The 25,251-nt window shown below is 37.1% G+C and overlaps 1 protein-coding gene across 1 annotated transcript in view; it reads right to left on the bottom strand.

Moving 5' to 3' along the window:
- Positions 1-25,251, bottom strand: part of ninaC (STKc_myosinIII_N_like and MYSc_Myo21 domain-containing protein ninaC) — a 262,582-nt gene that overhangs the window by 47,816 nt on the left and 189,515 nt on the right. The window contains exons 26-29 of the mRNA XM_090371467.1: positions 24,509-24,777; positions 23,150-23,261; positions 22,246-22,408; positions 18,031-18,114 (exon numbers count right to left, since the gene is read on the bottom strand). Of these exons, the coding sequence (XP_090227593.1) occupies positions 18,031-18,114; positions 22,246-22,408; positions 23,150-23,261; positions 24,509-24,777 (628 nt within the window). The remainder of the gene's footprint in view (positions 1-18,030; positions 18,115-22,245; positions 22,409-23,149; positions 23,262-24,508; positions 24,778-25,251) is intronic.

The following is a 25,251-nucleotide window of genomic DNA, read 5'->3' as shown; positions in this document are numbered from 1 at the left end:
CTGTCAGTGTAGTACCACAGAGTTGATACGTTGCTCTGGGGTTGCTGTTTCCCATAGGTAGTACTTTACATTTGTCAATGTTAAACTTCATTTGCCACCTCAGCCCATCTGCTCAACCTTTCCAGATCCTGTTGCAGCAGCAGTAGCAGCAGCATAGCGTCAGTAGCGTCCTTAACAACCCTGCCAACCTTTGTATCGTCTGCAAACTTGGACATTAAGCTTGATATACCATCATCAATATTATTTATAAATACAGAAAACAACAACGGACCCAACACTGAACCTGAGGAACTCCACTAATAACATTAGTCCACGTTGAGCAGTGTCCATTGATTACCACTCTCTGTCTTCTGCCACTCAACCATCCCTTTATCCATAGCAACAATTTGCCACCAATGCCACACTGCTCCAATTTGTGCAACAGTCTTCCATGTGCAACAGTATCAAAAGCCTTTCTAAGATCCAAATATATAATATCAAAGTTATTCCCTGCATCCAATTCTTTTGTGCTACATCATAGTATCCAATCAAATTGGTCAGGCAAGACCTTCCCTTAACAAAACCATGCTGTGTCTGAGCTATAACTGAATTCTTGTCAAGATGGTCCAGCAGTGCTTCTTTAACCAGTGCTTCCATTAATTTTCCTGGAACAGAAGTTAAACTCACAGGTCTATAATTACTTGTGTCAGCCTTTGATCCTCCTTTGTGAATTGGGGTTACATTTGGACATCTCCAGTCTGTGGGTACCTCCCCTGAATCCAAGGTAACTCTCATAATTATGGCTAACGGATTGCTTACTTCCTTTGCTGCCTCCTTTAATATAACTGGATAGATCCCATCCACCCCAGGTGCCTTTCTTGTATTTATCTTCAACAATTTCTCCTCCACTTTACTCTCAATTATTACAAGATCAGCTCACTGCCAGTGTTTACTTCATCTATGGCATTCCCCTTCCTGAATAACTCCTCATGTGTGAATGTAGATGCAAAATATTGAATTAGTTTGTTAGCTACCTGAGCAGGATCATGAACAGTTGAACCATCGATATCAAGTGGACCAATCTGATTCATCCCCTTCCTTCTAGAGTTTACATAAGTAAAGAACTCCTTGCTGTTTTTCTTTGCATCCCTTGCCAAAGATTTTTCGTAATCTGCCTTCGCCTGCCTAACCTCGTTTGTAACTTGGTTACAGATCAACTTATATCTATCAGAGGCTTCTGTGTCACATGTTAATTTATATGTATCCCATGCATTTTTCTTCTCTGCCATATGTCTCATTAGTTCATCTGACATCCATTTAGGCCTGAACCTTGAACAATATTTCTTAGTTGGTATGTAAAGCCTAGTAGCTTCAAAGATAAGTTCTTTGAATGCTTCCCATTTTGAGTTTGCTGTTGGTAACATCATCAGTTGGTCCCACTGTATAGAATTTAAATACTGTCTCAGACCATCGTAGTCACCTTTACAAAAGCAATAACCGTTCCTTTTACCCCTGATGGTAGTTACCTCCTTGAGTAAATCCCACTTCAGCACACTGTGATCATTGCCACGTAGTGGTTCCTGTATCTGCAGATTCTTAATGCATGAAGAATCACTACTGATAATCAAATCAAGAGTACTGCTCCCTCTAGTTGCTTCCCGAACATGCTGATTTAGAAAACAATCATCCAATAAATCCACAAAAGCCTTGCTAGTGTGTGTGACCAACCCACAAATTTCAGTCAATATCTGGGAAATTAAAATCCCCCATTATAAGACTCTCTGATTTACTGGCCCACTCTATTTCCCTGATTTTTTTTTTTTTTTTTTTTGATTTGGTAGTTGTTGGCGCATCGGCTTCTGTGGCCATATTGCACCTCCCAAGGTTTTTGCAGTACTTTGATCCAAGCCCGAGGCGGGAATCGAACCCGCGACCTTTGAGTTGCCGGGCAGGTACTTTACCCACTCGGCTAGCCCGGTCTGTACAGTTTCTTATTATACTCATCAGAGCCATTAGGCCTATAGCACACTCCTACTCTCAATTTTGATCTCCCAATGCTTATGTCACAACAAACTGACTCGACACTGCACTGTCCAGCGATGTCGACTGGATTCACTTCCTTGGATTTTATGTGTTTCTTAACTAATAGCATAGCCCCTCCTCCCTTCTTATCCTGTCTATCCTTTCTGTAGACATTGTACTCCCCAAATTCCAGTTCTGCATTATTTATATCTGTGTGACAGCACGTCTCTGATATCCCAACAATATCCGCCTTTGATGCTTTGAGCAATACCTCAAATTCATCAAATTTATTTACCAAACTCCTAGCATTGGTGTACACGCAAGTATTCATGCACCTGTTCTTTTTCTTAGCTACCCTAACACAACCCATGTGTTTACTTGTACCCCAATGACTCCCAGCAGTCTCTGAAATATCCTGCATCTTATTTTCCAGGCTGCTGTTCATTCCAATAGAAGCAGTGCAAGAATTACTTTCACCTCTGCCAGTGGCTTCTGTTAATCTATTAGTCCATGTATCTCCCCCAATCTAGCAGTTTTCCGACCCACCTAACACTGCCTCGATAGCATCAGCAAACATTCTTGCACCCTTTCTATTTAAGTGTATCCCATTCCTGTAGAAGCAGTCTCTCCTGTTCATTTCATCAGAATGAACATTTGTATGAAAAAATTAATAGTTAATTGTACAGGGATTACCAGCTCTTCACAGATGTGGCGCTACTGTCTGTTGTCTATGCTGAAAGCAGTTATGTGCTCCTGAATTTTATCTCGAAAATGTGGTATTAAGAAGAGTTATTTGATTTTCTTGGTGATCACCTTGTTATCAAAGTTATATTGTAGTGTGATTGAGTGTTTTTTCATGATATCAGGTAATATTTAACTACTTAAAGACATTAGGTTATTTTTGACAGTTAGAACATTCTTTGTTCTAATCGTCAGTTGATTGTTTACCTTTGCTACAGCATAGCGTAAATACTTAAATTTTAACTGGCTATAATTTAAAATCCTGTTGTTTAGAGACATGGAACACCTTAATTAATGAGAACAGTCTTACTGTTCCGTGTGCCAAGGTTTAAATCTAAGGAAATAATGTAAACTGTAAAGGAGGATTCAATAAGCTTTATGTAGCATAAGCTGTACTACCATTTACTTTGCTCAAAGTTTACGTTTGCGGATTCTCACCGAAGGATAATGGCTAAGGGTTCAGAAGGCGCAAAGGACAAAGGTAAGATTAGAGAAAGACATTTGGATGATAAGTTAGGGGACAGATGTATGGGTTTAGTTGCAGATATGGAAATACTGGAAAATGCAGTAAATATGGAAACAAAGGACAATAAAATATTGTTGGGTGGAAAAGAGTGTGATTTTGATGTCAATGGGACATTGGTGAATGAGTTTTGCTCTCTCGCAGCAGGGAATAATCAAGACATAGTGAAGGGAAGTAATGATTACTTAGGATCTTCAAATGACAAGGTTGTTCTGGATCTGTTCAGATCTGTGCAATCTGTTCAGGCAAATTAGCATTAGCATTTTAGCATTAGTAGAGGCATTTGATGCAAGAAAGCAAGCTTATGCAGCATCAGCCAAAAATAAAAATAAAAAAAATAAAGTAAAATAAACAAATAAAAAATAACCACTTCCACTTCACCCCTCTGTTCGTTCGAAATACCTGTCCAGCTGAGCCTTAAACTTATTTAGGCTATCAACTTCCACGACAAGGGATGGAAGTCTGTTCCACCTACCAACCACCCGCTGGCTAAAGGCAAATTTCCGCACATCTGTCTTTCCTCAATTTGAATTTATGCCCTCTCAGGTGATTATTCTGAGCAAAAGGAAGAATCCCATCAGCATTGAGCATGCTCAAACCATTCAAGGCTTTGTACACCTCTATCAGATCACCTCGCTGGTGCCTAGTCTCCAGACACTGTAATTCGCAAAACTTAAGCCTTTCTTCGTAAGAGCACCCCTTTGTTCCATTCACTAATCTTGTTGCCCTTCTCTGTACTCGTTCCAGCATCTCTACATCCTTCTTGACATGAGGCCTCCAGACCTGTATACAGTACTCTAGGTGTGGCCTGACCATTGCCTTATACAAGGGAATAATCACCTCCCTATCCCGGCTAGAAAAGTTCCTGTATATCATTAATAAGACACCATGAGCTACTCTTGCAGCCCGTCTGCACTGCTCAGAGAACTTCATATCTGCCTGCACAATTACCCTCAGGTCCTTTTCATTCTCTACCACTGTCAGTGTAGTACCACAGAGTTGATACGTTGCTCTGGGGTTGCTGTTTCCCATATGTAGTACTTCACATTTGTCAATGTTAAACTTCATTTGCCACCCTCTCAGCCCATCTGCTCAACCTTTCCAGATCCTGTTGCAGCAGCATAGTGTCAGTAGTGTCCTTGACAACCCTGCCAACCTTCGTATCGTCTGCAAACTTGGACATTAAGCTTGATATAGCATCATCAATATCATTTATAAATACAGAGAACAATCAAGGACCCAATACTTAACCTTGAGGGACTCCACTAATAACATTAGTCCACGATGAGCAGTGTCCATTGATTACCACTCTCTGTCTTCTCCCCCTCAACCACCCCTTTATCCATAGCAGCAATTTGCCTCCAATGTCACACTGCTCCAATTTGTGCAGCAGTCTTCCATGTGCAACAGTATCAAAAGCCTTTCTAAGATCCAAGTATATAATATCAAAGTTATTCCCTGCATCCAGTTCTTTTGTGACTGCATCATAGTATCCAATCAAATTGGTCAGGCAAGACTTCCCCTTAACAAAACCATGCTGTGTCCGAGCTATAACTGAAGTCTTGTCTAGATGATCCTGCAGTGCTTCTTTAACCAGTGCCTCCATTAAATTTCCGGGAACAGAAGTTAAACTCACAGGTCTATAATTACTTATGTCAGCCTTTGATCCTCCCTTGTGAATTGGGGTGACATTTGCACATCTCCAGTCCATGGGTACCTCCCCTGAGTCCAAGGAAGCTCTCATAATTATGGCTAAGGGTTTGCTTACTTCCTTTGCTGCCTCCTTTAATATAACTGGATAGATCCCATCCACCCCAGGTGCCTTTCTTGTGTTGATCTTCAACAATTTCTCCTGCACTTTACTCTCAGTTATTACAAGATTCTCTAGCTTACTGCTAGAGTTGAATACACCTCTGGCATTCCCTTTGCTGAATAACTCCTCATATGTGAATGTCGATGCAAAATATTCATTTAGTTTATTAGCTACCTGAGCAGGGTCATCAACAGTTGACCCATCGATATCAAGTGGACCAATCCGATTCATCCCCTTCCTTCTAGAGTTTACATAAGTAAAGAACTCTTTGCTGTTTTTCTTCGCATCCCTTGCCAAGGATCTCTCGTAATCTGCCTTCGCCTGCCTAACCTCCTTTTAAACTTGGTTACAGATCAACTTGTATCTATCATAGGCTTCTGTGTCACGTGTTAATTTGTATGTATCCCATGCATTTTTCTTCTCTGCCATATGTCTCATTAGTTCATCTGACATCCATTTTGGCCTAAACCTTGAACAATATTTCTTAGTTGGTATGTAAAGCCTAGTAGCTTCCAAGGTAAGTTCTTTGAATGCTTCCCATTTTGAATTTGCTGTTGGTAACATCATCAGTTGATCCCACTGTATAGAATTTAAATACTGTCTCAGTCCATCGTAGTCGCCTTTACGAAAGCAATACCCCTTCCCTTTACCCCTAATGGTAGTTACCTCTTTGAGTAACTCCCACTTCAGAACACTGTGATCACTGCCACCTAGTGGTTCATTTTTCTGCAGATTCTTAATGCATGAAGAATCACTACTGATAATCAAATCAAGAGTATTACTCCCTCTAGTTGCCTCCCGAACATGCTGATGTAGAAAACAATCATCCAATAAATCCACAAAAGCCTTGCTAGTGTGTGAGTGACCAGCCCACAAATTCCAGTCAATATCTGGGAAATTAAAATCCCCCATTATAAGACACTCTGATTTACTGGCCCACTCTATTTCTTTGTACAGTTTCTTATTATACTCATCAGAGTCATTAGGCCTATAGCACACTCCTACTCTCAATTTTGATATCCCAATGCTTATGTCACACCAAACTGACTCGACACTGCACTGTCCAGCGATGTCGACTGGCTTCACTTCCTTGGATTTTATGTGTTTCTTAACTAATAGCATAACCCCTCCTCCCTTCCTATCCTGTCTATCATTTCTGTAGACATTGTACTCCCGCAATTCCAGTTGTGCATTCCTTATATCCGTATGACACCACGTCTCTGAAATCCCAACAATATCTGCCTTTGATATTTTGAGCAATACCTCAAATTCATCAAATTTATTTACTAAACTCCTAGCATTGGTGTACATGCAAGTATACATGCACCTGCTCTTCCTCTTAGCCACCCTAACACAACCCATGTGTTTACTTGTACCCCCATGATTCCCAGCAGTCTCTGAAATATCCTACATCTTATTTTCCAGGCTGCTGCTCATTCCAATAGAAGCAGTGCAAGAATCACTTTCTCCTCTGCCAGTGGCTACTGTTAATCTATTAGTCCTTGTATCCCCCCCCCCAATCTAGCAGTTTTCCGACCCACCTAACACTGCCTCGATAGCATCAGCAAACATTCTTGCACCCTTTCTATTTAAGTGTATCCCATCCCTGTAGAAGCAATCTCTCCTGTTAACAAGTACAGACCAGGCTGAAAAAAATTCTACCCCTTGAGCCCTGCACAATCTTTCCAGGGCCGAATTGATCGGCAGGGCTCTCATCATATACTCCCTCCTATCGTGTCTGGGCAGAATTGCAGACACTTTCAAATTCAACCCTAATTCACAGCTTTTTTTCATCAGTGACCTGTACTTGTTAAGTAATTCCACCGGTCTCCTACTCTTAATATCATTAGTGCCAACGTGTACAACTATATCACCTTTTGTGCCCTTAAAAGATGATATCCGCTCTACAACGTCATCAACCTTTGCCCCTGGCAGACATACCCTGGTCCTGTTCCACCTATCCTTTTTACAAAGCATGTTTCCCGTTTCTCTGACAATAGAGTCACCAACAACTACTAGTTCCTTTGGGACCAGCGCATTCTGCCTTGGGGGTTGTCACTGTGTTGCGCGATGACCAAGTGCAAGCTCTGGCGTTGATGTGGGCAGCTGAGAGCTTGATGGGCCCCTCAATTTAGTTTCTTCGAGGGCATCCACCCTGTCCTTCAAGCTCTCATATAGGCCCATAACAACGCTGAGTTGTCGCCTGATTTCCTTACACTCCTTGCATCGCGCACATGCAAAGACATCCCCCATGGCAGTATCATGTCCCATACCTGACTGCTCCGCAAACATCAAGCAAATAGTGCATCTTAAAAGGCTGTGATTCAGAAGGCAACTGCCCCCCTCAGTTCTCCCCTGAGCTACAGCATTCCCATTAGCTTGAGCCTTTTGCTTTGCTGCTCTGGTTTGAGTCATGATTTCGATTTACTTTCAATAAAATTTCAATTTCAGTATAAAATTAAATCCTAAACTTGTATCCCAACGCAGTTATAATGCTATATTTATGTTTCAGTAACGAGTGTTATCTACGAAATATTTATGTTTCAGTAACGAGTGTTATCTACGAAATCTATGAGTGTTATATACGAAATCTACGAGTGTTATCTACGAAATATTTATGTTTCAGTAACGAGTGTTATCTACTAAATATTTATGTTTCAGTAACGAGTGTTATCTATGAAATATTTGTTTCAGTAACGAGTGTTATCTAAGAAATATTTGTTTCAGTAACGAGTGTTATCTACGAAATCCCTTTATATAACTTCCGTATCAAGTTATGTATTAATTATTTATTTTTACTAATTATTTATGTTACGTAACCTAAGTGGTTATATGTATAGTTAAAAGTACAATTTAATTGCCAATGAAGTTCGGCAAGATTAATAGATTTTACTGATTAATTTTCCCGTAACAATGGCGGCTATTTACGAACGGTAAACACGTGGATTTGATACCCTTTCCGATACTAAGTAATACCTACAAAATCTCTATCTAAGTTACTTTAAACTTAAGTACCATAAATAGGAATATAAAGCTACTCTAGAAAATAAGTTAATATGTCAATTTAAACTAATAAAGCAGAAAATAAATCAGAAAAAACTTCTCTGTTCCAAGAGCGGCAGAAAGGCACGTCCGCACCGGCAACACTCGTCCTCAAAGTATCCCTGTAGAAGCAGTCTCAAATTGAATTGAATTGAATAATCTTGTAGAAATTAGTGGAGTTATATATAGCAAAAGAGATATGACTGGATTTGGGGATGAGGAAGTTGATAATGGAGAGGATGAATAATATTTGTTATTTTCTCATGACTCACCACAGACATGTAGTGAAATCTACATGTCTGTGGTGAGTCATGAGAAAATAACAGATGCAATATCCGCTGGAACAATGCAAAGAAGTTCTGGAAAGGGTAGGCCAAACAACGTTAAGAATAAAACCGATGGAACATTAACTAAACTAGATACTGAAGAAGAAAGCAGAAGTGAAGGTTTGCAGATGACTGATGACTTGGGGATAGTTACTCCATTATCTGCCAGAAGTCGGTCTCCTGGCTGTTTTAGAGCAGTTAGGCTTCGAAATAGATCTAATAGAATGGATGACAGTTCAAGGGGCACCCCTACCTTGTGGGGCATGGCTACGTCGTCATGCAGTAGATCCCCTCAGCCTAGGAAAAGTGCCAAAGGTAAACGTGTGCAACTTTTGAAAGTAAGTAACAGTTTGAAAAATACTATGCACAATGTTCAGAACAATCTTGACTTAGCCAAGGCAAATAGGAATTTGAAGAAGTTGATGAAATGCACACCAACTGCTTCCCTTGGTTTGTCTCCATGCAATGGAACACAGAGTATGCTAGATCAAGGGAATTTTTACCTGGATCGTGCAAGGGAACCTGTAGATTTAGCTGAGAAAATATCTTTTAAAACATTTAGTGAGTTTTCTCTCTGCCTGCGCAAGGACCTGGAGGAATTCCTTTTTCAGGAGAGAAAAGGTGTTGGTATGAGGATTGTAAATGGTGTGCTTTCAAGATGGCACACACTTGAAAGTGCTCTACATGTTGGCATTGAAAATGAATGTCTAAATGAGAAGGTTACTGGCTTAGAGAGGGTACTAGATGTGAATGAGAAACAACTGAGAGAGATCCAGATCAAGGAAGACTGGCTTACTAAGGAACTGTTTAATGCTTCCTTGTTGGGAGCAGAAAATAAATGCTTAAAGGATAACATTACATCCTTGGAGGTGAAATTGGAGGAATACAAACAAAAAATTGAAGGACTGAAAAATAAAGATAGTGATATGGTAAGAGAACTATACAGTAAGGTAATCCAGCATAGAACACCTCAGAATCAGGTGAACATCGAGGGATGAGGGCAAACTAAGGGCAGAAATGAAAGTCAGGTGTGCTTGTCTTCCTTGTCATTGGATGGGACAGGAGGACATGTTCTGATAGTAAAAGCAACTGAGGGATCAAGATTGAAAAATAGTGATGAGGTGCATTTAGCAGTAACTAAAGAGCTTAAAAGCAGCTTAAAGAAAATTAGGATAAGGAGGCTTCAGAAGATTAGGGATAATGGTGTGGTATTGGAGATGCAAACAGAAAAGAAGCTACAAGAGGTAAAGGAATGCGAGAGCATTAAACGATTGGGCGTGATTCTCTCGACTCCAAAAGAGCCAGGGTGAAAAATGATATTGTATGATGTGGAAAAAACGATCAACAAGGAAGATCTGTTAGAAGACTTATACAACAAATTTACTAAATATGAACATCTCTAGGGAGGAAGTGAAGATGGAGATATTTGTCCATTTTTGTAGTATTAATAAAGCAAAATCAGGTCCTCCAGGTGTCAAGGTGTATTAGAAGTCATTTGTTACTGCATGGTAGGATTTTCATTGTTTTCATGTCATATAAGTTCAGTGGCTTTCATTTAGTTACTTTGTGCTACAATTGTCAGGGATTTGGTCATACAGCCAGAACATATTATCGCAAAGACCCTGTATGCAGTCACTGTGCAGGTATAGAACACTCCTACACATTCTGTACTCATCAGCAAGAACAACCGATCTGTTCCAATTGTAAGGCAAAAAATCGAGCTGCAAATCATTCTGTAAGGAGTAAACAGTGTCCAGAATACTTGAATGCACTTAAGTTAGTCAAAGAAAGAGCACGGCAATTTGATAACGTTAATGCCAGATATTGATAATCACTTAATTCTTAATCAGTACAATGCAAAATCAAATGGTAACCTTTAATGCTCAGAGATCAAAATCGGTGGCTGATGAAGTTAGACTATTGTGCAGCAGAGAGAATATTGATATAGCCTGCATACGGGAACGATACTTAGTGAAAGGTCGGCCTACAGGATATCCACTTTCAGCATATGTACTCTGTGCAGATGAACCAGACTTAAGAGCTGCAATTGTAGTGTTTAATAAGGACATAGTTATTGCTGTTATAAATTCATTGTGCTTTTCGCAGATGATGTGCATAGGGGTAGAGTCAGATCTTGCATCATTCTATCTATGTTGTATGTATTGTCATCACTCAACAGACATTAATTTGTACATCAGGTACATGGAACTGGTTCAAAATCGCTTGGGTAGTAATTCAGTAATATTTGCAATGGGTTCTAATGCAAGATCAGCATCGTGGTTTGATAGAATTACAAATGATCGTGATCGTCAACTAGATGAATTCTTGGCTTGTGGATTGTTTATACAAAATCTACCAAGTTCAGATAGTACTTTCTTCACTGTTAATGAAGAATCAAATATTGACTTGACAATCTGTAACGTAAGGACAGCTGGTATCGTGGACGATTGGCGATTAAGAGCAGACTGGGTCTGCTCTGATCATCGGACCATTGTATTTTCTGTCAGGGACATAACAAAACTAGCTCCGTCTTGGGAACAGTTACGATGATTTGCTATCGAAAATGCAAAGTGGAATAGGTTTGATGAATATATTCATGTCCGACTTGGGAATCTGGGAATTCAGTCAGATGTCTGGAGAGAATGCAGTGGAGTTACTTCAGCACTCTTTCTTTGAGGCTTCCAGCACATCTATGAAGCAAAAGAACTGTAATAGGATTCCAGTTAAATGGTGATCTGGTGAGTTAAGCCAACTTTGGAAGCAGGTTCATAAAGCGCGGAAAAGGTACCAAAGAAGTAAGCGTAACAATGGGGAGGAGGAAGTTAATGTGCTTCGTGGACTAATGTTATTAGTGGAATCCCACAGGGTTCGGTGTTGGGTCCACTGTTGTTTTGTATATTTATCAATGATATTGATGAAGGTATATCAGGTTAGTGTCGAAGTTTGCAGATGATACAAAGGTTGGCAGGGTTGTTAATGACAGTAATGGCAGTGTGCTACTGCAACAGGATCTAGATAAATTGGGCAGATGGGCTAAGTGGCAACTGAAGTTTAACCTTGACAAATGCAAAGTACTGCATATGGGTAGAAGTAACCCCAGAGAAATGTACCAACTGTGTGGTGCTACACTTAAGGTGGTAGAAAATTAAAAAGACCTGGGAGTAATTGTGCAGTCAGATATGAAGTTTTCTGAGCAATGCAGACAGGCTGCCAGGGCAGGTCATGGGGTTTTGTCAATGATATATAGGAATTTTGCTAGCAGGGAGAAGGAGGTGATTGTCCCTCTGTATAAGGCAATGGTCAGGCCACACCTTGAGTACTGCGTACAGGTCTGGAGACCTCATTTTAGGAAGGATATAGATTTACTTGAGCGTGTACAGAGAATGGCAACAAGATTGGTGAGGGGAATGAAGGGATCCTCTTACCAAGAGAAGCTTAAGTTCTGCAAATTGCAGTGGCTGGAGACTACGCACCTGCGCGGTGATCTGATTGAGGTGTATAAGGCCTTGAATGGGTTGAGCATGCTGAATTCTGATAGGATCCTTCCACTTGTTCAGATTACGAACCTAAGGGGGCACAAATTCAAATTAAGAAAAGACAGATGTAGAATAGATGTGCGGAAATTTGCCTTTAGCCAGCGGGTGGTTAATTGCTGGAACAAACTTCCATCTGTCGTTGTGGAAGTTGACAGGTTAAATAAATTTAAGGAGGAATTGGACAAGCATTTGGAGGGAATGGTGTGATTTTTTTTTTTTTTTTGGCTGATGCTGCATAAGCTCATACACTTGCTTTCTTGCATCACATGCCACTACTACTACTACTACTTAAAGTACAGTATCAGAGGATACGGAGTGCATACGTGCGTATGATATCTAAATCAAAATTAACTGCCTGGAGAACATTGGTTAGAACAGTGGGCAATGAGAACCCATGGGGAATTATATAAGCTATGTACTGGCAAGACTAAAATATATAATAGAGATACAGCACACTCTACTGGAGGTGTTGACCAGGAAAGTACGAGTTGGAGAGAAAGTATGTCTGCGATTTTGGATCATCTGATTGGAGATACTATCTCTGAGCAAGACGATGAGGAACAGATGTTGATGAAAAGGCTTAATCATGCTTACTCTGGGGGTACATGACGAGGATCCCTTTAGCCTGATTGAACTCTGTGATGCAGTACAATGCGTAACGAACAATAAATGCCCAGGGATGGACCTCATCGAAGGATAGGTCATTAAACGGGCTCATCGACTGATACCAGGGATCCTTCTTGAAGCTTTTAATAGCTATCTGCATGACGGGCCCTTTCCATCACCATGGAAGGATGCCCTATTAAAGCTGATACTGAAGGGACCATCTAGGCCAAAGAATGATCCACGATCTTATCGACCTATTGCCCTCCTCCCTGGATTAGGAAAGGTGTTTGAAAAGATGCTGGCAAGACGGATTATTGACTATACTGAAAAAAAACTTAGGCTGGTCTGGCAGACAATATGGTTTTACTCCAGGTCGTGAAACAGAAGACGCGCTTCGGGCATTGCGAAACTATATATTAGGCTCAAACAGTAAGCATGTCCTTGGCATCTTTATTGACTTTGAGGGAGCTTTTGACTTCATTCAATGGAGCAGCGTTTTTATTATCAAAATTACTGTAACTCAGAGCAAAAACGGATACAAAATAGATTGTGACAAGTTTAATAATAGAAAATATACATATATCAGATTAGATACATACAAACAAAAAGCTTTCAGTTGTTTTGTCAACCTTCCTCAGTTAAACTGACAGTTAAGAATGGAGCATGAGGGCGTGTACTGCCAATCTTGTACGTGAAGTGCGTGATTAATTGTTGGATGTTTAAGCCTGTGGCTGTGATGCATGCGGACGTTGGCAGCGTTTGTCAATAGTCAGGATTGCTGTTTCGATGATAGGGTGGACTCGACCATTTTGTATCCGTTTTCGCTCTGAGTTAGTAATTTTGATAATAATGAATTCAGAGCACACAGGCCTCTTTAATCATACAGCGTTCTTATGATGTTGAGACTTGCAGGCTGTTCAACTAAGATCTTTAGGGTGGTAAAGGACTACTTCACGCACCGTACAGTGACTGTTAAGTCATCGGTTGATTCTATTGTACAAGAGGTGACCAGGGATGCCCACAAGGATCGGTTTTTGAACCACTAATGTGGAACCTAGTTTGGAGGACTGGTTGCATAGGGACTTCGAGCATACAGAGATGGTGGCATATGCCAATGATCTTGTGTTGCTTATTGAAGGAAATACACGGATGCAACTAGAAACCAGGTCACAGCAAGTTTTGTTTGAACTTAATAACTGGTGTAGGTTACATAACTGGAACCAAAACATGGACAATAGTCTTTAAGGATCAATTTTCGAGTAGAAGATCCCTGGTTGTTAGAATGAATGGGTCGAGCCTAAAATCGGCAAGGCAATTAAAATATCTAGGCATTATGTTTGACTTTCAACTCACATGTTACTTATCTATCAGAAAAGGTGAGGAAATTTATTGGGATGATTACTCGAATCACTAGAGTTGGCTGGGGAATAAAAGGTAAGGCACTGAACTTGCTATATGAATGTGTATATTTATCCCCATGGTAACGTATGGTGCACCAATTTGGTTTGAACGTGTAAGTTGAAAAGTATTTACTAGAAAGCTCAGTTCCCTTAGGATGTGCATGGCATGCAGAACCGTGTCGACCCCAGCTTTGCAGATTGTGACTGGAAAATTGCCTATTGATCTGCATTTATCGTATTGTGCATTGGCTTATTTCATCCGCTGTGGCATTCCCTGTTCTTTTCTGAATATACAGGTGGACATTTTGGCAGATCCCAGGAAGGAAAGGACAAGAATCTGGGATGCTTTGGTAAAAGTCTGGCAAGAGCGTTGGAGTGTTTTTGATAAAAAAGGCAGATTACACAAAAAATTTTCCCAGATTTAAGAAATGCAACCTCGATAAAATTCAAATGGTTTGCCCCAAACTTACAAGCTATGTTCTTATTAACTGGTCATGGTTCGATTAATGCAAAGTTGCATGATTTAGGAATTAATGAAAGATCTAGTTGCCATTGTGGCAAAAGAGAATCTTGGGAACATATTATGTACAACTGTGAGGAATACTGCGATCTACGAATTGAATTGGTATCTCAGGTTAGTAATCTCAATCTTATGGCAGAAGGCTGCGAGACAATTCTAGTTGATAAATAGGAGACCTTCTTGGCTTTCCAAGCCTTTGCAACTGCAATATTTCTTAAGGCGGAAGACTCTTCTGCATCTGGAACCCTTGGATTTGTAATGCGGTATGGTGTATGCCGAATTACCTAGAATTCTGTGAAATCGTGGAGGCTTGAGTCTGCTATATCCACTGCAACTCCTAGCACTGCTGGCTTTCCAACAGACTGTGAACAGATGCAGATCTTTCCAATGAAGTTTGGACTTTGTTTGAAATTTAATTATATGTATATTTTATTTTTTATGTAGTTTGATTATTTTTCAATTTGTTCATATCAATCTTTTTTGGTCATGGCAGGTTTTCCCCTCCCTATACTTGGGCAAACAGGAGAGGGAGTATATAAGAGTACTGCTAAATTATGTGTAACTGACAGCAGGGTTGCCATTGGTTGGCTGGGACCACTTTAAGCAATAAATATCAATATCAAATATCAATGTACAGGGATTACCTTGATTTCTTTATAGGCAGGCTTCTTATCCTACTCTCCTAGTCCATCACGTGAAATAAATAAATTATAAAAAATTGATAAACTTCATTCATCTTGATGTGTTCCATACCATTAGCACAAATGCAAATTAATAGTCCAGGATCATCATCGAGGCCCCAACCCAACCTCAAAACCATCAACTGTAACTCGACTATCGGCATAGGAAAACATCATGTCAAAATTTCAAATAGTATAAAAAAATAATTAACGAATATGTGAAGACATTTTCTTCTTCCTTAAGTTGGACAAGAACTTTTCGATCATACGTGTTCACAGGATGGAAAGAAACTAAAAAATGCACCGCTGCATCTGCATATAAAAGAAATTTAATTCTCATCACACATGAGTTCATAGGATTTTTTAATAATATTAAAAAAGGTCTACGAAAGTTGATAGAATTTTTACATCATTTTATGTCAAGCGTTTCTACAATAAGTAGTTTACTGTAATTATATTGACTATTAATTATTTTTGCTTCATTAAAGAGAAATGCATGACCTTTATTTACAGCATGAAATGTTAATTCCGAAGCGTTTGCTCTCGATGCTCAAACTGAAGCCTTGTGCTGTTTAACGAGAAATTCCAACACCCCCAACGTAGAACCTATGTAAGACGAATCGCATTCTTTGCAAGAAATGCTATAAACCAAATAATGTGTTTGTTGCAAGGAAGAATTAGTTAAATGTTTTCTTAATAATGTATGCAATTTATTTATAGGTTTAGGTATTATTTTAGTATCTGTGCCTTTACACAAGTCATTGAGTTTATTATACCAATATTCTATATATGGAACTGTAATAAAATGCTTTTTGTCTATATTTGTTTTCTGGTAGTTGTTTTTTATCTTTTCTTGGGTGATCAGTTTAATTTTATTAATATAGGTGAATTCTATTTTATTAATAAAAGCCTCTATTAAGGAATCTCTTTGTTAGTTCATTTATCTCAGCCTGTAATCCACTCTGTATGGTGGAATATTTAAAAGCATTTAAAAACTGGTTTAACATGATCGATTTTTTATAAGTGTATGGGTGATAGCTCTTGTAATGTAATAACATACTCATGTTTGTAGGCTTTCTATAAATACTAAAATTAAATCTATCTCCCCTCCCTTTGTAATGTGAAATTAAGAAAATTAATGGATTGCATATTATCCTTCTCTGTTTCCAAAGTGTAACTCAGTCTAGTATAAATGTTATTTAATACTTGTAAAACAGAATTTATAGTGATCTGATTGGTTATAATAAGCACATCGTCTAGATATCTACTGTAATACAAGATTTCTGGTATAAATGGATTCAAATAAATATTCTCTATTTTATATAGGTATAGTTCTGCAATGAGTCCACTAATGCTAAAGCCCATAGGTAAGCCAAAAATCTGTCTGTATATTTTATCTTGGAATAAAATATAATTGGTGGAAACTAGTAACTTAACGAGACCAAAATTTTTTTCTTTGGGGAATATGATATTGTTGGAAAAACTTAATGTTTAACTAAATAAGAAAAATCATACATTTCATGTTGTGTTGTGAAGCAAAGCACAAGTTGCTTCAATCTTAACCTTTAATAAATAGCATTTCCCCATTAAAATGAGCATATTACTATTCTCAGTAAGTATGACACATTTCAGAAATTAGTGTCCCCCCCCACAACTGATGGGTAATTAGGTTTAAGGGCTGTATCTCTGTATAGCAAAGTTCTAGTTATTCAAAGGTTAAGAGTGAGGTAACTTATGATTTGCCTTACAATATGACATGTATGATACTTTTATGTGCAAACTCCATTAAAGAATGGATAAATAACGAATCTAAACTACTTGTACAATAGTTATATATCTTCCATAACTTAAAAGCCCCTTTTAGCTCTAAATTTTTAAGGTTTTAAATAATCTACAACATTTGCCATTTCTTATATGTGGAAACTTAACACAGTTGGGTTGTCAGCTTTTAGCTGCAGATGCCTAATTATCTCCTGATGAGATAGTAATCCTGGAAATGGTCTGTTTGAGTAATGGCATACCCATTGAGAATAAACAGCAATGTACTAATGGGGAAGTGTATTTATTTGAAGGTAAGAGTGAAGTAATTCATTGTAACTTGCTTCAGAATATGAGATGTATCATGCTTTTATGTGCAAACTTTGGTTTGCCATTACTAATAGGTAAAGAACAATGCACTTGCAATTAGAATCTAAAGCCATCTGGGAACCAGATGGCTTTAGTTCCTCCATTTCATGTTAACAAATAGATTAAGATAATGAGCCTATTAGCCTAGGGTCCTTCATAACTTAATCCACTGGTTTCCTTTGGGGAACCATCCCAAAAGGGCTTTTTTTTTTATATATATTGTAGTTCTGTAAAAAAACAGTTTGCAAAAGGGTTCTGCTGCCAAAAAATGGCTGAAAAACACTTAATCCATTCCTGCATACAACTATATAAACTTAAAAAATTTCAATTGAAAAATAATGTTTGTCTAATTTCAATGATTGTGATCCAAAAATTATATGTTATTTATTGGTGGCAATAATTTAAACATATGAAACTTAACACAGTTAACTCTGCTGCTACTTTGCATGTCCTCAATTTTCTCGACAAAAATGGCCATTGCAACTTTTATCTAAATGGGTAAAGGCTTCTGTTGTGTCCTTGGTTGCTATTAATTTTTGGGACTGAAATTTATGTTTGTTATACTTAAGATCTGTAGCAGCCAGATGTAGGACATAGTAATAAATAAGAATAATTTAAACATCAGATGAGAATACATGTTCAGCTAATAAGAAAAGAAATAAATAAAGTTCACTGAAAATTGTGAAAATAAATATAAAAAACAAACAGTACATACTTTCTTTTGCTTTTCTTGCCCCTTCAGGTTTTCTACTTTTTCTTGCCTCTGCTATCCTTTTTCGACTCAACCAGCCCCTAGTATCTGATTAACATAAGTTTTTCAATTTTAACTTGAAATAAACAAGTAGTTAGAAAATATATTTTCTGATCAATCACAATAATAATCAGTTGTTGTAATAGATCAGGAATAATAAAACTATTGATAACAATCTTTATTTTAAAAGTCTGATAACCAACAATTGCATGTATGAAGGGGTATTCAAAATAAAGAAACACAAGCCTATCTCTCTGGGATGTGTTATGATTCTAATTTTCTATACATAAGGGCTCTCGTAAGTGACAATCTCTAGACTGAAAAATGTGTTTATCTACATTTATTATAGATGCAAGCTTAATTTTATTTAGTTTGCATCTATAATAAATGTAGCATTATTTATTTTATTCATAAATGATGTTCTGGACATTCATTATTTAAATTAATTCTGCATCATCTAGCAACTTTGTATATGTAATGCAACTTACTGTATGCTCTTTGTTAGTGAGGTTCAGTTCCATAATGAGTGAGAAGAGATGGAGAGTTTTCTTTTTGGGGGGGGAAGGAGGAGGAGGAAAGAGGGGTTCTTAGACAAAGTATCCATATACAAGCCCCTACAGACAAAACTCAGAGAAAATATTTCAAAATAACGGTGCTTGATATATAGGGTGAGGCTTTTCTTCATATATAGCTCATATAATTTAAAGCTGTTTTTTTTATTTAAAAAGCAGCTAATGGCAGTTGCACATACTGTGTTCTAAAGTTATGCTTTCATATACCTAATTTTACTTAATGCAACTGAACCTAGGTCAGAAGTCATCATAGATCCTAGACAATTGTCTAACTTTTCTAGACAAAAATTCAGCCCTGGTGTGTGGGGGGATAAAGTGGGGGAAAGAAGCAAAAACAGAAAGGGGATGCAAATGAGTGAGCTTATGGCTGGAAACTGTTGCAGGATGGATTCAGAAATATGAGTTCCTTGTAGGATTGGTCTACATAGGTTTTGCTATATTTGCAATGTACCTTGTACACTCTCTCCCACCACCTCCTTGGAACCAAGTTTCGCCGGTCAAGAATATACGTTCAGTGACTACACAGATTCAGCCACCATTTTTTTTATATAAATGGCTATATAAAAAATAAAACAAAAATCAGGAGATGAGTTCAGTTAGCAGAAAAAAACAATCATTCTACAGCTACAGTCACCAGGGAAGCACTCACACAGATGGCACCTCATGGGATATATCACACACCAATAAGTACAGTTATAGCTTCTATTATTTTATTGATAACAAGATACATAATAGGTAACTGTTAACAGTGTATCTGAGAGCAGAACAATGAACAGAGTTGAATAGCTATTATAAGAAAGAAATCCAGCAGTAAAATAAACCATTAAAATATATGTACAGTAAGTTTAATTACTGGTAGAAAGAAATAATAAAAGAAAAGAAAAGAAAAACCAAAAAAATTAAAATATAAATAAAAATAAACCACAAAGGTTAAAAGAAAGCTAATCATTTTTCAGTCGAAGAGATGATGCATACTTGTGGATGGAGAGTTTAGGCTTCCATATCTAATAAACTAGAGGTTAAGGCCAGCTAAAGTCACCTCACATTTTTTAAAATTTTATTCCTGTCCCATAATGTAAAAATAATTCTTTAGATGAAGAATGACTAAAATTCTCTGGCTGGTTTACCTATCTGTGAAAAGAATAGTGGAATCCTCTTTCAAAATGGATTAGAAATTTTGTGACCAAGACTCTACTATCTGTGAAAAGAATGGTGGAATCCTCTTTCAAAATGGATTAGAAATTTTGTGACCAAGACTAAGAACATTCAGCTAAATTTTCTAGAGTAGAGTTGAAATGTTTGGGCTATTCCTTATTGTATATATCCCAATTCTAAAATAAATGCATCACAATGCAGTGAAGTGTGCAGTTTATTTAATAACAAATTTTTTAAACAAAATTTAACATGCATAATACTAATTCCTTCACCTCATGAACATGTGAATGACATACACTCAAGCTATCCAAGAGAGCAGTGATCAGGCTGAACATTCTTGGTCCCCTGACTGCAAAGATTACAATCCATTCCAAAGGAGGATCACATTATTTTTTCCACTGATAGGTATAATAACTGGAGAATGTTCAAAGAATCCGTCTACATCTTGCTCAGAATAATCACCTGAGAGGGCATAAATTCAAATTGAGGAAAGACAGTTGTAGGATAGATGTGCAGAAGTTTGCCTTTAGCCAGTGGGTGGTTGATTGCTGGAACAAACTTCCATCTGTCATTGTAGAAGTTGATAGCTTAAATAGATTCAAGGAAGAACTTGACAAACATTTGGAGCGAGTGGATGGGTGAAATAAGAGGATTTTTTTTTGGCTGATGCTATATAAGCTTGTTTTCTTGTGCCTTTGCTAATGAATGAAATACATCTAAGATAAAAAAGATCAGATATTTAACAGAGAATTCAGGACTGCCACCAACATTGCATGGTTGAAAATATACCAAGGGCACCAATATTCGAAACTGAAAAGTCATGAATTAGTGCATCACATAAAGATTACTTAAAGATTTTAAACCGATTATTCAAGAAGACAATAAATTTAGGAAGGCTAGTGTGATAGTTATTGTTATGTTTGTTATTTGGTTTTTAGGAGCATTGGCAACTAAGGCCATATTGCTCCAAGGATATGCGGTGGTCATTCCCTGACCTTTCCGCATCATCCGTATTTGGTGGGCACAGGCTCGAACCTCGGTCTAATCATGAAGTGTGTGCTAAGCACTGCTGCTCCTGTCCACCTGGCTACGGAGGCGCCTTTGTGATAGTTATTAAAGTTACTGCTAGTTCTACCAAAGTATAGACGGCACTAATCTAGGTCTCCTAGGTCCACCATCTGGTAATTACTTCACCATATCTAAAGCAATAGCCTACCCACTATAAAGTCACTCTCGTAAGGTAAGCTAGAGCGATCAGGCTTTTCTTGCACACTCTAGCCTAACTTCCATTAGGGACAAGTCATTATTATCCTAAGAAAATCATTTAAATGCATCTGTGCCCACAAACCAAAAAATTTAACCCAGAAAATTACTGATTTCTCCACCAGAATGGATTCCTGTGTGTGTGTATACAGACAGAGCAAAAAAAAAAAAAAAAAACCACAATGTAAACACACACCATCTGTCACAGCACATCATCTCTACAATCTTGAAATCACAAGTCTTTCTGCTCCATGCTGAGGGGCAGCTGACCTTGGATGTAATTATACAGTGGAGGGGGGACTTGACCTGAAAATCAGGAAAGTTCACAAAAAAAACCTCTCTCAATTTCTTTCAGTAATCTTTATTACACCTTCATCCATGCAGATGCCAAAAAAATTTAGCATATGGTAGTTAAAGCGGGAGTGCAGTAGCACACACTCTGAGTAGAGGGTCAAGCCCCTGACTGATAAATACAGTTGACCCGTCAACCCGCGCACTGGCCCAGCATTGCAAATTATGGTCCATTTTCTTCAACATGAATCATTGAGGAGGCTTCCTGCAGTTTACCTTTTTTTTTTTTTTTCCAGTTAATGAAAGCCAAAAATGACAAAGAAATTCCTTCCCACTCCATATAATAATGCTGCATGCAGCTAATTTTTTCTCTATCCATCTCTTCAACTTACACCTTTGCATGACAAGAACACTATGAGCTACATTCCAGCGCTGCTTTTCTACCCTACACCTCGCCAACCATCTCCGTGCAAGCGCTTGAATCAGAATAATTTTTTGTATCATCTACTATCATCTGCTATGCCCTTGAGACATTTATTGTCTGTATGAATGCTGCTACTACACAAATTTGAAAAGTTTTTTTTGGGGCAGTTAGCTCACACATAAATCCAGTTTATTTTGAATTTATGTATGTTGTTTCAATTTTTCTTAGTATTTAAATAAGTTTTTTGAATTTGTAATTAATCAACTCAAAATTAATTAATTAATTTTGTTGTTACTCTATTGGATATTTTGTTTTACATGGTATTTATTTATCTACCTCATCAGTGTTAATGCATAATTTAATTTTCACGTGGTTAGCACCACCAGTACCATTGCACATTATATATTAATTTGTGTATCACTCTTGAATAATAATAATAAATTAATATGCTTTATTAATTATTCTTCAACTTACACCTTTGCATGACAAGAACACTATGAGCTACATTCCAGCGCTGCTTTTCTACCCTACGCCTCACCAACCATCTCCGTGCAAGCGCTTGAATCAGAATAATTTTTTGTATTTGGTCTTCATATAATCGAGATAAATATTCCATATGATAATATTTGAGAAAAACCTGTAAAATAAATATTTTATGTTTTTTTAATATATATATATTTTTAAATATTATCATTAATTTAAGGAGAAATGACTATGATATAAAACAACATATAAAAAGGGATAAAACAAAAGCTTATGATAATCCTTCCAATTCAAAATTTTAATGTATATTTATTTATGCTGTAAGGTGTATGTAATGTAACGGTGTAATGCTGTGTGTGTGTGTGTGTGTGTGTGTGTGTGTGTGTGTGTGTGTGTGTGTGTGTGTGTGTGTGTGTGTGTGTGTGTGTGTGTGTGTGTGTGTGTGTGTGTGTGTGTGTGGAACAAAGACCTACACTTCATATGGCTCATCAACCAATAGCAGAAAAAAAAAAAGACATCTATGTGCTGGATGGGCATCTACATGGCACCAATCCAGCTGGTCTTCAAAATTTTTCCAAGCATTATATGTAGAAACTGATATTTTTAGTGATCAGTTTTTGTTTTACACTGTATATCACAGTTCTTCTCTGTTAATCATTTTTTCCCTTCTTCTTGTCATTCTCATGCAAGCCTCTCTTGCCATTTTATTGGCTGTATCAAAGAAAGCATTGTGCACATTTGTCGGAGTTACCCTTGTTTTAGAGAAATAAGAGAATTAAAAAATTATATTTACTAGATACCAAAAGAATTTTTTTTTTTTTTCAAAAACTACTATAACTATGAATATGACAATTTATTTAACTTTGAATACAGATATAACATAAAAGATACATACTTTACTTTTACCTAAAGCCCAGCCATCCATTTTTAGACGTAATAGCAAAAGACGACAGTTTTCCCTAGTTGCTACTATGCGTTCATCAAAACTAAATCCTAGAAAGCAATACCTAAAAAAAAAAAACATGAACTTAAATGATGATTCCGGATTAAGAAAACCTTTTAATGTAATATTTACAAAAAACAAACCCTTCAGACAATCAGAAAATGCAGATAAAAAATGTAAGGAATTGAATATCATTTTAAGTTTCAGACATCATTGAGGAGAAAAATACTAGATATATGTGAATTTTAATATACTAAGATTCAAATTGATAACTATCTGCACACACACACACACACACACACACACACGCATGCACGTCAAACAGCAACAAGTTTCCAAAACATAAAAAGTCAGGTCAGTATTCCCATCTCTCCAAGTATTTTTCATTATTCATGAACATGCATAATAATCAATTGGTAATGGAAAACAATGCTTTCTTGCATCATTTGCCACTACTAATACTAATCAGTCATAGAGATTTCATTGCCAGGTCATAATGAAAGCATTGCACCTTTTGATTATTAATATTTTAATTTTGGTTACTGTAAGTAGCCTACATGTTTGTTTTCATCTTTATCAGTTTTTTATCTTAATTAAATTCATGCTACTTATACAGTTTTAAATATCAGCACCAAAAAATAATGAGAATACAATTTTTAATACTGATGTTACCTTTATACCCTGTTTGCTGCCCTTTTCCTGGTTATTGGTCTGGACTTAATTGTAACAGTGAAATTGAAAATGGACTCATCCATTTTTACTTTCACTCAACCAACACCTAGAAGATGAATGAAGAAGTATATACAGATTGGACTGCATGCTCCCTGATCTTTAACCCATTGAGGATACCTGGGGTGATGTAATACATTTCCTTCCAGATGTCTTCACAAATTTAGAACTATTCTTTATCATTAATTTTTCAATTCTCACTCTCATAAGCAAACATCATAGGACATAAGGGAAAGTTGTACTTCATATTAGCTTCCTTCTGCAACTGACATTTTGTTTCACCTACTGTCACTCATATGCTTATTTTTCAACAAGTTATTTATAAAGTTGTATAGCAGTTTGTGCATGTTTTCTTCACATGACATTATGTGAAATATCTTTCTAAATGTTTTTAAAAATGTAATGGATCTATTTTGTTACTTCCCTTTTTCTTCCCTGCTAACTTTTACATATCAGCATAATTGATAAATACGAGAATTTTTATGTGCAAGCTTAAAAGATTCCAAATTAATTTCTGCTATTTATGATGTTTGAATTTTTAAATTCTATAATTTATATAAATTAATCCGATAAAAATCTCACCTCTTCAAGAATTCAGCAAACGTCAATCGATGTGAATACCCTTGTTGACGAATGCGAACAGTTTCTAATACTCCTGTGTAACGAAGTTGATCAATCACTTTTTGTTGGCAAAATGTGTTGGGCAACTTCTGATCATTAGGCTTTATACAACGAACAAAGTGTGGCTTTCCACTTATCATCTTCTGCAGAAGATCCATTAAAGAATATCGAAAATATGTTGCTACTGTTTGCTGAGTTCTAGTTTGGCTTATAAGGCCTTGACAATGGGTCTGAAAAACAATTTTTGTTGAAAATATAAATATATCATTAAAAAGTTGAACAGAACTGATGATCACTGTATTCATACCTTGTACTGTGTAAAATTTATAGACATTTGTTTAAGACTAGGAGTGATCAACCAGTTATTGGTGAGAATTACCATAGTTTTAAACATAATCATCATTATTATTAGGCTAGGGATACATTTTATTTAATAATTAGTGAAGACAAAAGCTGAATTGTCTTTAAAGAGACAGAAGACTTCTATGGCGAAGTCAAAAATAAAAAATCCTTATTTCTACATTCTTTGGGATTTTAGTTGAGGATAGGGACTTTCAGGTATTAAATTCAGCATGGTTAGCATAACTTCATTTATAAATTTTTGAGTAACTATTTAAAAGTCCAATGAACCACACGGTAAGTCAAATTAAAACCACTTTCCAAAATAAAAGTGAAAAGCAAATACTTGGTAGCAATTAGCATTT

The sequence above is a fragment of the Mastigoproctus giganteus genome, chromosome 4 (assembly GCF_048544385.1).
Source record: "Mastigoproctus giganteus isolate SK-2022 chromosome 4, ASM4854438v1, whole genome shotgun sequence".
Classification (NCBI taxonomy): domain Eukaryota; kingdom Metazoa; phylum Arthropoda; class Arachnida; order Uropygi; family Thelyphonidae; genus Mastigoproctus; species Mastigoproctus giganteus.
Note: the sequence above shows the minus strand (reverse complement) of the source record. Positions and strands in the feature narration are given on the sequence as shown.